Below are 14,721 nucleotides of genomic sequence, written 5' to 3' on the forward strand. Positions count from 1 at the left end.
CTTCGAAGCTTCGTTCGATGGGCATGGGATTCGAATATGAAAATAAAATTTGATTATTAAAAAAATTAAAATAAATTGTATATATTTTTGCAAAATCAATGCTGTTTGTTATTTAAGATGAGGTCGGACTCGGCACTGACAGATTTGTGTTCATTGTGCTGCTTTTATAAAGCCTCAAATGACGGCTTACAATATTTCATGAAAGCAAAGTGTTTTGTTTGTCTAAGATTTAAAAAGGTTTAAACTTTACAGCACTGACAAAGTTGGACAAAGTGCTGTACAAGTCCCACGACAAAAAAAATAAAAAAGAGTAAAAAATTAAAAAATTAAAAAATAATTAATTTAAAAAAAAGATTTATAGTTGATTCCATTTTTATTGCTCAATTCCGCGATTCCGTCGGTGATTCCGTGATCGCGGATTCCATATGGCTCTATACTCTACCTCTCTCCCCCACCTACCTCTCACAGAGAGGAGGACTCATGTGTTACTGCTCATACCATGTGAATAAATAAACCACGCCAGTTAAAGGCTAAAGATAGAAACCATGCCTCTGGACCACATTATTGTCACCCTATAGCCGGATTCTGTCAACAGCCATTTATGTTTGTTATGTTCATTGTCTGTGTTGTCATTGTTGTTTCCACTTTGTTAGACTTGTGTTCCTCTGTCTGTGTTTTGTAAATATGTTTTAGTCTTGTTGGTCTCAAGTTGTTCAATTGTTGTTGTTTTTCCCAGTGTGCTCTGTGTTCTGTTGTTTCTGTCTACCACACCTGTGTCCTGTTTGTAATTACCCTCTGTCTCTAATTAGTGTTTGTATATTAGGTGTTGTGGGCCAGCAGACACTTGCTGGTTCATTGTTTAATTGTTACCGTTGTTGTCAGTCGTGTTTGTTGTTTTCTGTTCTAAGTAAAAGTCTTATTATTCATCACTACGCCGTCTCCTGTATCCTGTTATACCTCTCCGTTCTACACTGCAAACTGAGTTCCACCACATCATGCCAGCAAAGCGGCACCACCGTAACAGTGTTAGTCCTTGTATCTAGAACTCGGTCAGTCAACTAGAGAATGACAGCTTGTTGTCTAATGTTAGTCCTTGTATTAAGATTCTACTCTACTCTACACCATTCTACTTTACTCTAATCTATTCTACTTTACTCTACACTATTCTACTTTACTCTACTCTACTCTATTCTATTTTACTCTACACCATTCTACTCTACTCTACTCTATTCTATTCTACTTTATTATACTCTACTCTACTCTACTCTACTCTACTCTACTCTACTCTACTCTACTTTACTCTACTCTATTTGACTCTACTCTACTCTACACAATTCTACTCTACTCTACTATACTCTACACTACTCTATTCGAATCTACTCTACACTACTCTACTCTACAATTAGGGTTAGGGTTAGATGTGGTCCTTCTCTGCTCACATCACCTCAACAACCAGAACACTCTGCATCTTCTAACTACACACCCTCAACACCCCTACACTCTGCATCTTCTAACTACACTCCCTCAAGACCCCTACACTCTGCATCTTCTAACTACACACCCTCAAGACCCCTACACTCTGCATCTTCTATACTGTATACACCCTCAAGACCCCTACACTCTGCATCTTCTAACTACACACCCTCAAGACCCCTACGCTCTGCATCTTCTAACTACACACCCTCAAGACCCCTACACTCTACATCTTCTAACTACACACCCTCAAGACCCTTACGCTCTGCATCTTCTAACTACACCCTCAAGACCCCTACGCTCTGCATCTTCTAACTACACCCTCAAGACCCCTACGCTCTGCATCTTCTAACTACACCCTCAAGACCCCTACACTCTGCATCTTCTAACTACACTCCCTCAAGACCCCTACACTCTGCATCTTCTAACTATTGTATACACCCTCAAGACCCCTACACTCTGCATCTTCTAACTACACACCCTCAAGACCCCTACACTCTACATCTTCTAACTACACACCCTCAAGACCCCTACGCTCTGCATCTTCTAACTACACACCCTCAAGACCCCTACACTCTGTATCTTCTAACTACACACCCTCAAGACCCCTACACTCTGCATCTTCTAACTACACACCCTCAAGACCCCTACACTCTGCATCTTCTAACTACACACCCTCAAGACCCCTACGCTCTGCATCTTCTAACTACACACCCTCAGGACCCCTACGCTCTGCATCTTCTAACTACACACCCTCAAGACCCCTACGCTCTGCATCTTCTAACTACACCCTCAAGACCCCTACGCTCTGCATCTTCTAACTACACACCCTCAAGACCCCTACGCTCTGCATCTTCTAACTACACACCCTCAAGACCCCTACGCTCTGCATCTTCTAACTACACTCCCTCAAGACCCCTACACTCTGCATCTTCTAACTACACACCCTCAAGACCCCTACGCTCTGCATCTTCTAACTACACCCTCAAGACCCCTACGCTCTGCATCTTCTAATTACACCCTCAAGAACCTGCATCTTCTAACTACAACCTCAAGACCCCTACGCTCTGCATCTTCTAACTACACACCCTCAAGACCCCTATGCTCTGCATCTTCTAACTGTAGCATTTCCAAGCTGGACTTTACTTCAGACAAAATGAACTCTGTGAGACTGATGGCCATGGTGCGGTATGCCAACCATTTATTGACAAGTTCACCATTAGACACCGTAAGAGCTGAAAGTGGAAACAGACATACAGTAATTCGTTTATCCAGACCACGTTTTCATAGAAAGGTGTAGCACCGGCTAGCATCTTAGCTAGTTCAGCTCAATACATAAAATATGAAGATTGCCAATATAACACAAATAACACAATCCATAAATAAACACGTACCTCTTCGCATTCCAGCTAGGTGCTAAACAATGTAAAAAGGGGGTTTCCTTCACGAACAGTTATATAAATGAGAGATATCCATTAATTACGTTAGTACTCTCTCTCATCAACCATTTCTGAACCGGCAACGTTAACCGGATATAGTTGTTACACAAGAGTAGCCACAGCGCGAGGGGCACCGCCAGTAATTTCAAAATAAAAGACAGCAAAAAACAATTCCACGTAAAATCAAGTCTAATGTTATAAACAGAGGAATTTGGTTCTTTACACTAACTACACACCCTCAAGACCCCTACGCTCTGCATCTTCTAACTACACCCTCAAGACCCCTACACTCTGCATCTTCTAACTACACACCCTCAAGACCCCTACACTCTGCATCTTCTAACTACACCTCCTCAAGACCCCTACGCTCTGCATCTTCTAACTACACACCCTCAAGACCCCTACACTCTGCATCTTCTAACTACACCTCCTCAAGACCCCTACACTCTGCATCTTCTAACTACACACCCTCAAGACCCCTACGCTCTACATCTTCTAACTACACACCCTCAAGACCCCTACACTCTGCATCTTCTAACTACACCTCCTCAAGACCCCTACGCTCTGCATCTTCTAACTACACCTCCTCAAGACCCCTACACTCTGCATCTTCTAACTACACACCCTCAAGACCCCTACGCTCTGCATCTTCTAACTACACACCCTCAAGACCCCTACGCTCTACATCTTCTAACTACACACCCTCAAGACCCCTACGCTCTGCATCTTCTAATTACACACCCTCAAGACCCCTACGCTCTGCATCTTCTGGCTGCCTCAGACCAACTCCTATCCGAGCTCCTGGGGGGTCATCAAAGCAAGCCATGCTTGGTCCTCGCTCCACAATGGTGGACAACCGAAACCCACCCAATTGTCCATCGTCAACAAAAAACACACTTCTTCAATCAATATGAAATTATTATTAAAAATGTTTTTAACAACTAACCTTCGTACTGTCTTTTACCATTATGCACTTAGTTATGCAAGAGTGTAGCACTCATGTTCGACACTGTTTGATGTACAATACCACTTACCATACCTGCCGGAGTTGTACCCTTCCTGCTGACTTGTTGTACAGAACTTGCAAGTCGCTTTGGATAAAAAGTCAGCGAAATGACTAAGTGTAAATGTAATTGTAGTGCAATGGATGGTGTGATCTGGATTTTCTACGGTCAACCAGGTCTCGTTGGGCAGATCAGGTCACAATCCTCTGTCTCCCACTGGAAGGAGATCCTCTCAACGCACACAGCTTGATATCCTACAGGAGGGAGATCGAGAGGCTGCAGAGCTGGTGCAGCTGCTACACAACCTGGACCTCAACGCCCAGAAAACAGTGGAGATGGTGGTGGACCCCCCCCCACCCGATCATTCTGGGAGGCACCCCGGTGGCCTCTGTGGAGTCCTGCCGCTTCCTCGGCATGACACTCTCCCGGGACCTGAAATGGGAGCTGGACACCATCGCTCTCAACAAAAAGACCCGGAAGAGGATGTTCTTCCTGCGTCAACTGAGGAAGCTCAGGCTGCCTTGGACCATGATGGTCCAGTTCTACACCGCCATCATCCAGTCCATCCTCACCCTCTCCATCATCACCTGGTTCCCTGCAGCCACGGTCAGGGACAAGGCCAAGCTGCAGCGGGTGATACGCTCGGCGGAGAGGGTGATCGGCTGCTCCCTTCCCTCCCTTGAGTCCCTACACTCCACCAGGGCCTTGAGGAGGGCGAGGAAGATCATGGCAGACCCCGCCCACCCGGGTGCGTGTACCACTTCCGCAACGTATTTGATTTCCGGGGTTGGCCTGATTGGCCGCGACGGCCACGTGACGCGCGTGGCACGCCCCCGCGGCAGCCGCAGCGGCAAGCGCGCTGCCGTTGGCGAAAGCAGGATGAGAGAGTGTAGATTTCGCTGTGTATCATTTAATCATTTATCATTTAACATTTGAAAGGCATACATTGTTGTCATACAGAAGTACAGAATACTTTTATCCAAAATGCTTCTTACTGTTACACTGTTAGAGACTGTGCTAGACAAATGAATGACTAATTCTGTCTGAAATAGCGTAACTAATAACGTTAGTAAGCACTGCTTATATGCTTATTATGTCTGCGGGGTACAGTAAACGTTTCTCCCGGTACATTCTGAAGAGCACACCGCTGTATGTTGGAGAACCTGGGGGTCCACATCTCAGAGGACCTGACGGACAACACACAGACACTGTGGTAAAAAAGGCGAAGCAGCGCCTCTATCATCTGAGACAGTTAAGGAAGTACAGAGTATCAGGGAAGATACTTCACTCCTTCTATTCCGGGGCTGTAGAGAGCATTCTGACTGGAAACATCACTACCTTCTTTGGAAACTGCACTGCCCAAGACAGGAAGGCCCTACAGAGAGTGGTGTGCTCAGCAGAGCGTACTACGGTATTGCACTACCACCCCTGCAGGTAGTGGTGCAAATCCATTGCCTGCAGAATACTGAAGGACCCACACCACCCCAACAATTGAACAGGCGTTCAAGCTGCTGCGGTCAGGCAAGCGCCTCCGCATACATGCAGCAAGAACAGAGTGACTCAGACTCAGCTTCTTCCCCCAGGCCATCAGAACACTGAACACTGATCTCTCCACACACAAGCACACATAAACACACACACACACACACACACACACACACACACACACACACACACACACACACACACACACACACACACACACACACACACCACCCATTCTGCACTCTCTCACACACAAACACACCACAGGTCACTTTAATCACATGAGGAAAGAAAAAAGGGCACCGTGGGCGCGGAGCCCCGAAAAAAGGGCACTTTAACCCTTGTGGCTCCCTAGAACTGGTGACACTCACTGGGCTTAAGAGATGAAATGATGGCTCATGTTTAAAGCCATATAATTTTAACTGTTTACTATTTAAAAAAAAATGTTTTACCCATGTTTAACATTCATAGCCTATTCTCAAGATATCTGTAAAAAATTACACATATTTTCGAATTTTAACCACTTAAATTAGTGTTTGTTTGATACCACGTCAGTTTTTATTGAAAAAACCCTGATAAACCGCCATATTCACCATATATCTATTAATTTTTGCCACTACTTTACAGCATATCAAAACGGGACAAAATTCCTGTGAATAAGAATCTGCCATTATAAAAAAGAAAGGTTGACTATTTCGGTCAGAAATAGCGGTCAGAAATAGCCGTTAGTAAGCGTTAGTAAGCACCGGTTAGTACTAATCTATTACTAAAAGGTATGTATTGTATGTATTTTGAATGCCTGGTGTAATTATTCTGTTTATTTATCGATATATGATGTGAAAATTAGAGATTAGAGATAAAAAGAAAAGAAAAATAGACTTGCGGTTTTATGGCGGTTTTATGGCGGTTTTATAGCGGTTTTATAGCGGTTTTATTAACATGGAAGTGGATGGAGTAGAAAACATGACCAGGGGTAAAGAAGGCACTAAAAACTATAACTATTTTTTTAGAGTGTTTCAAATTATAAGCTTTTGACACAATGAACATATATGTAAAATGAAGATATTTTCCCAATTTCATGAAATAATAATAAACACAGACACCGCTGTGCTCACACACACACACAAAATATTTCAAAAAAGTAGTTTTCATGACCAGGGAGCCACAAGGGAAGAAAAAAGAAAAAGACATAACTGGATGTTTTTGTATAGTATAGTCAGGATAGCATAGTGACATGGGGTAGAACTGTATATTGTATAGAAGTGTAGATAGGACTCATTGCCTTTTGTATTTTATCTTAGTATTTTTATCATGTCTATTTTATTTCTATTCTATTTTATTCTATTATTATTATTATTTGTATTTTTTGCACAATCGAAGCGGGCATGGCCACCTTCATTTCACCATATGTCTTGTGTATGTATGTGATGAATAAACCTCTTGAATCTTGAATCAGTGTATCTCTATTGTATCTCTATCAATGTATCTCTATAATATCTCTATCATATCTCTATCATATCTCTATCATATCTATCATATCTCTATCAAAAGCAATGTCCAAACATGAGACAATTCAAACTGATGTATAAGGTACAGGGATGAGGAAGGGACTTGATATTCACGGGTGTTTACATTTTATTTATTTCATGTTTTACATATATAGTTTTTGTTTTTTGTTTTGCATATATATATATTTTTTTTTCTTTTTTATGTTTTAAAATAGTACACTCATTTGAGTAGTGGAAAAGGGGTAGGATTAAATAAGTGTATACTTCTTCCTACTCCTTTTCGAACATGTAGATTGAGTTGTGTTTTGCTTTTGTTATTGTTTGTTTGTATTCATTGCATGTTCGAAATAAAGATTTCAAATCAAATCAAATATCTCTATCAATGTATCTCTATCATATCTCTATTAATGTGTCTCTATCATATCTATATTAATGTGTCTATATCATATCTATATCAATGTGTCTCTATCATATATCTATCAATGTGTCTCTATCATATCTCTATCATATCTCTATTAATGTGCCTCTATCATATCTATATTAATGTGTCTCTATCATATCTCTATCAATGTGTCTCTATCATATCTCTATCATATCTCTATCATATCTCTATTAATGTGTCTCTATCATATCTCTATCAATGTGTCTCTATCATATCTCTATTAATGTATCTCTATCATATCTCTATTAATGTATCTCTATCATATATCTATTAATGTGTCTCTATTATATATCTATTAATGTGTCTCTATCATATCTCTATTAATGTATCTCTATCATATATCTATTAATGTGTCTCTATCATATCTCTATCATATCTCTATCATATCTCTATTAATGTGTCTCTATCATATCTCTATCATATCTCTATTAATGTGTCTCTATCATATCTCTATTAATGTGTCTCTATCATATATCTAGTAATGTGTCTCTATCATATCTCTATTAATGTGTCTCTATCATATCTCTATTAATGTGTCTCTATCATATCTCTATTAATGTGTCTCTATCATATCTCTATCATATCTCTATCATATCTCTATTAATGTGTCTCTATCATATCTCTATCATATCTCTATCATATCTCTATTAATGTGTCTCTATCATATCTCTATTAATGTGTCTCTATCATATCTCTATCAATGTGTCTCTATCATATCTCTATCAATGTGTCTATCATTTAAAATCTATCATTATCACTTTAAATGTATCTATATTTAGAGCTGCAGGTTGCAGGAATACAAAAGAAACTGCTGTGAGGTCATTGAGGAACAAAACAAGACGCCATCTTGGAATTAATGTAACGACTAGTGGCTCCATGTTTAAAGGGTTAAAGCTCTGATGTTGACATTCTCCATAACGCTGCATGCAGCTAGTGCTTCTAACAAGGAACCTGTGTGTGTGTGTGTGTGTGTGTGTGTGTGTGTGTGTGTGTGTGTGTGTGTGTGTGTGTGTGTGTGTGTGTGTGTGTGTGTGTGTGTGTGTGTGTGTGTGTGTGTGTGTGTGTGTGTGTGTGTGTGTGTGTGTGTGTGTGTGTGTGTGTGTGTGTTTGGAATGTATAATTGCAAGTATGTATGCCATATTCACTTCATTCAGCCTCCAGGGATAATGTAGATCTAAACACAGTTAACTAGCTGTCTACCTACACGCACACACACACACACACACACACACACACACACACACACACACACACACACACACACACACACACACACACACACACACACACACACACACACACACACACACACACACACACACACACACACACACACACACACACACATAAGAAAAACATGTCATAACAGAACTCTGTTCATTATGAGACGTTTAACAGTGACACACACACACAAACACACACACAGCAATGCAAATGTACAGAGAGAGAGAGAGAGAGAGAGAGAGAGAGAGAGAGAGAGAGAGAGAGAGAGAGAGAGAGAGAGAGAGAGAGAGAGAGAGAGAGAGAGAGGGAGAAAGAGAGAGAGAGAAAGAGAGTAAATAAAAGTATAAACCCAGGGGAGTTTCATAATCAACCACGGAGAGCTTAATTAACCTCTGAATAAAACACTGTGTGTGGGGTTGTGTTGGTTGTGTACATTTCAATCTGCGTTACTGTTTGAAATTGTGTACACAGGCGTCATGTGTGTGTGTGTGTGTGCGTGCGTGCGTGCGTGCGTGTGTGTGTGCGTGCGTGCGTGCGTGCGTGCGTGCGTGCGTGCGTGCGTGTGTGTGTGTGTGTGTGTGTGTGCAAGACGGCGATGTGGATCCATGGTGGAAGCTATGGAGTTCAGAGCTCCCTGAGCTCTTGGTCCTCTGCCTTGCTACAGTATGTGCATTGGACCCATAATAATAATTCATTTAATTTGTAAAGCGCTTCTCAAGAACCCGAAGTCGCTGACATTAGGCGAGGAAACAGAGAAAACAAAAAAGAAACAAAAGGAACAAGACCACGGGTGAAACAGGGAAAACAGCATGAGATACACAGACACATAAAGCCACAGTGACAAGGGGGGGGGGGGGGGGGTAAGGTTGGGGAAGGTTGAAGGCTAGGGAGACCAGGTGGGTATTGAGGCGGGATTTGAAGGTGGAGAGTGTGGGGGAGTCTCTGATGGTCTGAGGGAGGGAGTTCCAGAGTCGGGGTGCAGTGCGTGAGAGAAGGCCCCGATCACCAATGTTTTTGAGCTTGGATGACGGGACAGTGAGGGAGGCAGTGCTGAACCATGTGTTGAAAAGGGACACATTGTGGAACAGGAATCTCCCTGGTCTTTGTAAGGTCCGTCTGAAGTGTTCTTTAGCTGCTGGGAAAGTTAAATAGGTACTTCTTGCCATTTGGCCATGGTTTGAAGTGTATCCGCGGAGCTAATGATGCTAATGATGGAGCATCGCCGTCGGTTGTGTGAGAGTAAAGGGCTAACCTTCTGTATTGTCACAGTGAAAGGGTTAACCGGCTGTCGTGTGGCAGTGAAAGGGTTAACAAGCCTAAACAAGCTGTCCATAAGTATTGCTTGTTCTGAGGTCAAAAGGGGTGCACAGGTGATCAATTAGCTTTTATCCAAAGCGCTTTACAATTTGTTACTCACATTTTTACCTATTGACTCACACATTCACTCACACATTCACTCACACATTCACTCACACATTCACTCACACATTCACTCACATATTCACTCACACGTTCACTCACACATTCACTCACACATTCACTCACATTCACTCACACATTCACTCACACATTCACTCACATTCACTCACACATTCACTCACACATTCACTCACACATTCACTCACACGTTCACTCACACGTTCACTCACACATTCACTCACACATTCACTCACACATTCACTCACACATTCACTCACATTCACTCACATTCACTCACACATTCACTCACATTCACTCACACATTCACTCACACATTCACTCACCGACGGCGGAGGCAACCATGCAAGGTGCCAACCTTCTTATCGGGAGCAATTAGGGGTCAAGTGTCTTGCTCAAGGACACATCGACACGCTGCCCAGGAGGAGCGGGAATCGAACCGGGAACCTCCGGATTGCCAGACGACTGCTCTACCTCCTGAGCCACTGTCGCCCCAAAAAAAGTAAAAAAAATATCTTAACGTGTCTGTTAAGGTTAGACTAGTAGACTCTAGTGCGGCGAGACGAGCAAGACAACTGAGCGGGTTATTGTAAAAAGAAACACTGGAGTAGTCAGACAAGCGAGGGGTCGTAGACGAGGCCGGGTACTCAGACAGTCCAGGGGGTAGTCGAGGAGCAGGGTGGTCAGATGAGCGGTGGTCATACACAGGATCCAGAACGAGAGCAGGGAGGGGAGCCAGGTAGAGGTAGAGGACTGTTGACAAGGAGGACAAGGCAGGATTAGGCATCATTAGCCTATCAGAGAGCAGAGTTCCACACTACATAGAGGTTCAGCCTATCAGAGAGCAGAGTTCCACACTACATAGAGGTTCAGCCTATCAGAGAGCAGAGTTCCACACTACATAGAGGTTCAGCCTATCAGAGAGCAGAGTTCCACACTACATAGAGGTTCAGCCTATCAGAGAGCAGAGTTCCACACTACATAGAGGTTCAGCCTATCAGAGAGCAGAGTTCCACACTACATAGAGGTTCAGCCTATCAGAGAGCAGAGTTCCACACTACATAGAGGTTCAGCCTATCAGAGAGGAGAGTTCCACACTACATAGAGGTTCAGCCTATCAGAGAGCAGAGTTCCACACTACATAGAGGTTCAGCCTATCAGAGAGCAGAGTTCCACACTACATAGAGGTTCAGCCTATCAGAGGAGCAGAGTTCCACACTACATAGAGGTTCAGCCTATCAGAGAGCAGAGTTCCACACTACATAGAGGTTCAGCCTATCAGAGAGCAGAGTTCCACACTACATAGAGGTTCAGCCTATCAGAGAGCAGAGTTCCACACTACATAGAGGTTCAGCCTATCAGAGAGGAGAGTTCCACACTACATAGAGGTTCAGCCTATCAGAGAGCAGAGTTCCACACTACATAGAGGTTCAGCCTATCAGAGAGCAGAGTTCCACACTACATAGAGGTTCAGCCTATCAGAGAGCAGAGTTCCACACTACATAGAGGTTCAGCCTATCAGAGAGCAGAGTTCCACACTACATAGAGGTTCAGCCTATCAGAGAGGAGAGTTCCACACTACATAGAGGTCCAGCCTATCAGAGAGCAGAGTTCCACACTACATAGAGGTTCAGCCTATCAGAGAGGAGAGTTCCACACTACATAGAGGTTCAGCCTATCAGAGAGCAGAGTTCCACACTACATAGAGGTCAGCCTATCAGAGAGCAGAGTTCCACACTACATAGAGGTTCAGCCTATCAGAGAGCAGAGTTCCACACTACATAGAGGTTCAGCCTATCAGAGAGCAGAGTTCCACACTACATAGAGGTTCAGCCTATCAGAGAGCAGAGTTCCACACTACATAGAGGTTCAGCCTATCAGAGACCAGAGTTCCACACTACATAGAGGTTCAGCCTATCAGAGAGCAGAGTTCCACACTACATAGAGTTCAGCCTATCAGAGAGCAGAGTTCCACACTACATAGAGGTTCAGCCTATCAGAGAGCAGAGTTCCACACTACATAGAGGTTCAGCCTATCAGAGAGCAGAGTTCCACACTACATAGAGGTTCAGCCTATCAGAGAGCAGAGTTCCACACTACATAGAGGTCAAACTCATTTCCACTCCAGTCTCTGACTTCCTTTCAAGTCCAGAGCAGTAGTTATTTTCTGCAGTGGCTGTATGTCACTGTCAATATCTATCTATCTATCTATCTATCTATCTATCTTATATCTATCTATCTATCTACATCTATCTATCTATCTATCTATCTATCTATCTATCTATCTATCTATCTATCTATCTATCTATCTATCTATCTATCTATCTATCTATCTATCTATCTATCTATCTATCTATCTACTATCTATCTATCTATCTATCTATCTATCTATCTATCTATCTATCTATCTATCTATCTAATTCTATCTATCTATCTATCTATCTATCTATCTATCTATCTATCTATCTATCTATCTATCTATCTATCTATCTATCTATCTATCTATCTATCTATCTATCTATCTATCTATCTATCTATCTATCTATCTATCTATCTATCTATCTCTATCTATCTATCTATCTATCTATCTACTATCTATCTATCTATCTATCTATCTATCTATCTATCTATCTATCTATCTATCATCTATCTATCTACTCTATCTATCTATCTATCTATCTATCTATCTATCTATCTATCTATCTATATTCTATCTATCTATCTATCTATCTATCTATCTATCTATCTATCTATCTATCTATCTATCTATCTATCTATCTATCTATCTATCTATCTATCTATCTATCTATCTATCTATCTATCTATCTATCTATCTATCTATCTATCTATCTATCTATCTATCTATCTATCTATCTATCTATCATCTATCTATCTATCTATCTATCTATCTATCTATCTATCTATCTATCTATCTATCTATCTATCTATCTATCTATCTATCTATCTATCTATCTATCTATCTATCTATCTATCATCTATCTATCTATCTATCTATCTATCTATCTATCTATCTATTCTATCTATCTATCTATCTATCTATCTATCTATCTATCTATCTATCTATCTATCTATCTATCTATCTATCTATCTATCTATCTATCTATCTATCTATCTTCTATCTATCTATCTATCTTCTATCTATCTATCTATCTATCTATCTATCTATCTATCTATCTATCTATCTATCTATCTATCTATCTATCTATCTATCTATCTATCTATCTATATCTATCTATCTATCTATCTATCTATCTATCTATCTATTTCTATCTTTTTACTGTCTTCTTTCTTTTCTTTCTTTCTTTCTTTCTTTCTTTCTTTCTTTCTTTCTTTCTTCTTTTCTTTCTTTCTTCTTCTTCTTTCTTTCTTTCTTTCTTTCTTTCTTTCTCTTCTTTCTTTCTTTCTTTTTCTTTCTTTCTTTCTTTCTTCTTTCTTTCTTTCTTTCTTTTTTCTTTCTTTCTTTTTTCTTTCTTTCTTTCTTCTTCTTTCTTCTCTCTCTCTCTTTCTTTCTGTGTCTCTCTGTCCGAAAATCCAACGCCAGACCAGACTTGACGCCTGCGCAGAATGTGCTCCGAGTAGTGTGCGTGTGGTATGAGTGTGTGTGAGTGTGGGTGTGTGTGTGCGTGGTATGTGTGTGTGTGTGTGTGTGTGTGTGTGTGTGTGCGTGTGTGTGTGTGCGTGTGTGTGTGTGTGTGTGGTATGAGTGTGTGTGTGTGTGTGTGTGTGTGTGTGGAGTGTGTATGAGTGTGTGTAGTAGATTATTGTGAATGAGGAGGGAGTATTCTGGGTGTACAGTCACAAGAGCGACTCAGCGGAGCCAGGAGAGAAGAGAGAGAGAAGAGAAGAGAGAGAGAGAGAGAGAGAGAGAGAGAGAGAGAGAGAGATATCACGAGTCACGACCCCACCACAAGGAAACAAGAGAGAGTCACGACCCCTCTATACAAAGGTAGATAAGAAAAAGAGGGGAGGAGAGAGAGAGAGAGAGAGAGAGAGAGAGAGAAACAGACAGAGAGAGGGGGAACACATTGCTCCACACACTCGGAAGAGAGAAAGACGCGGAAGAGGTAGAAGAGAGAAAGAGAGAAAGACAGAAAGCGCTTCTCTCTCTGCGCGGCTCGACACTATAGATATAGATATAGATATATTAGTAGTTGTTGTTATTGTTGTTGTTGTTTAGCGGCAGGATGCCCCGGGTGGTCCCGGACCAGAGGAGCAAGTTTGAGAACGAAGAGTTTTTTCGGAAGTTGAGTCGAGAATGTGAGGTGAGTTAATTCTGCCGCACCGCGGAGCGACGAGGAGAGCAGAGTCTGTTATTATTATTGTTCCCTTTTGTTTTAATAATAATAAGCCCTTATTGTGATGACGCGGTAATGTGCCAGGTATTATTATAGTGTATAGATATAGATGATGGGGCGTGTTGATTATTAATATAACGTCACACAAACGGCACACAAGCAGAGAGATGAACATCATTTTGAATGAGACTGTTTTTGTTTAGTTTTACTGCCCGGCGGTATAATATAATATAAAGATATAGAGCGTTCATATTTAATATCGTGACGTCATCATAAGTAACCATTGTTGGGCACGTTTTGATTTGAGTTTTTCCAAGAATTCTAATTGAAATATTCCCCTGCCTCGAGGATGATCAAGCCTTTTATTATTGTCTCGTCTGATAAAAGTCATAA

At 41.6% G+C, this 14,721-nt stretch overlaps 1 protein-coding gene across 1 annotated transcript in view; it reads left to right on the forward strand.

The window, feature by feature from the left end:
* The first annotated feature begins 13,942 nt into the window (after positions 1-13,942).
* The window catches only part of cbfb (core-binding factor subunit beta), an 81,583-nt gene continuing 80,804 nt past the window's right edge, over positions 13,943-14,721 (forward strand). Inside the window, exon 1 of the mRNA XM_084315503.1 lies at positions 13,943-14,295. Within this exon, the coding sequence (XP_084171629.1) occupies positions 14,218-14,295 (78 nt within the window). The 5' untranslated portion in view covers positions 13,943-14,217. The remainder of the gene's footprint in view (positions 14,296-14,721) is intronic.

Source organism: Notolepis coatsorum (genome assembly GCF_963971535.1).
Source record: "Notolepis coatsorum genome assembly, chromosome: 6".
Classification (NCBI taxonomy): domain Eukaryota; kingdom Metazoa; phylum Chordata; class Actinopteri; order Aulopiformes; family Paralepididae; genus Notolepis; species Notolepis coatsorum.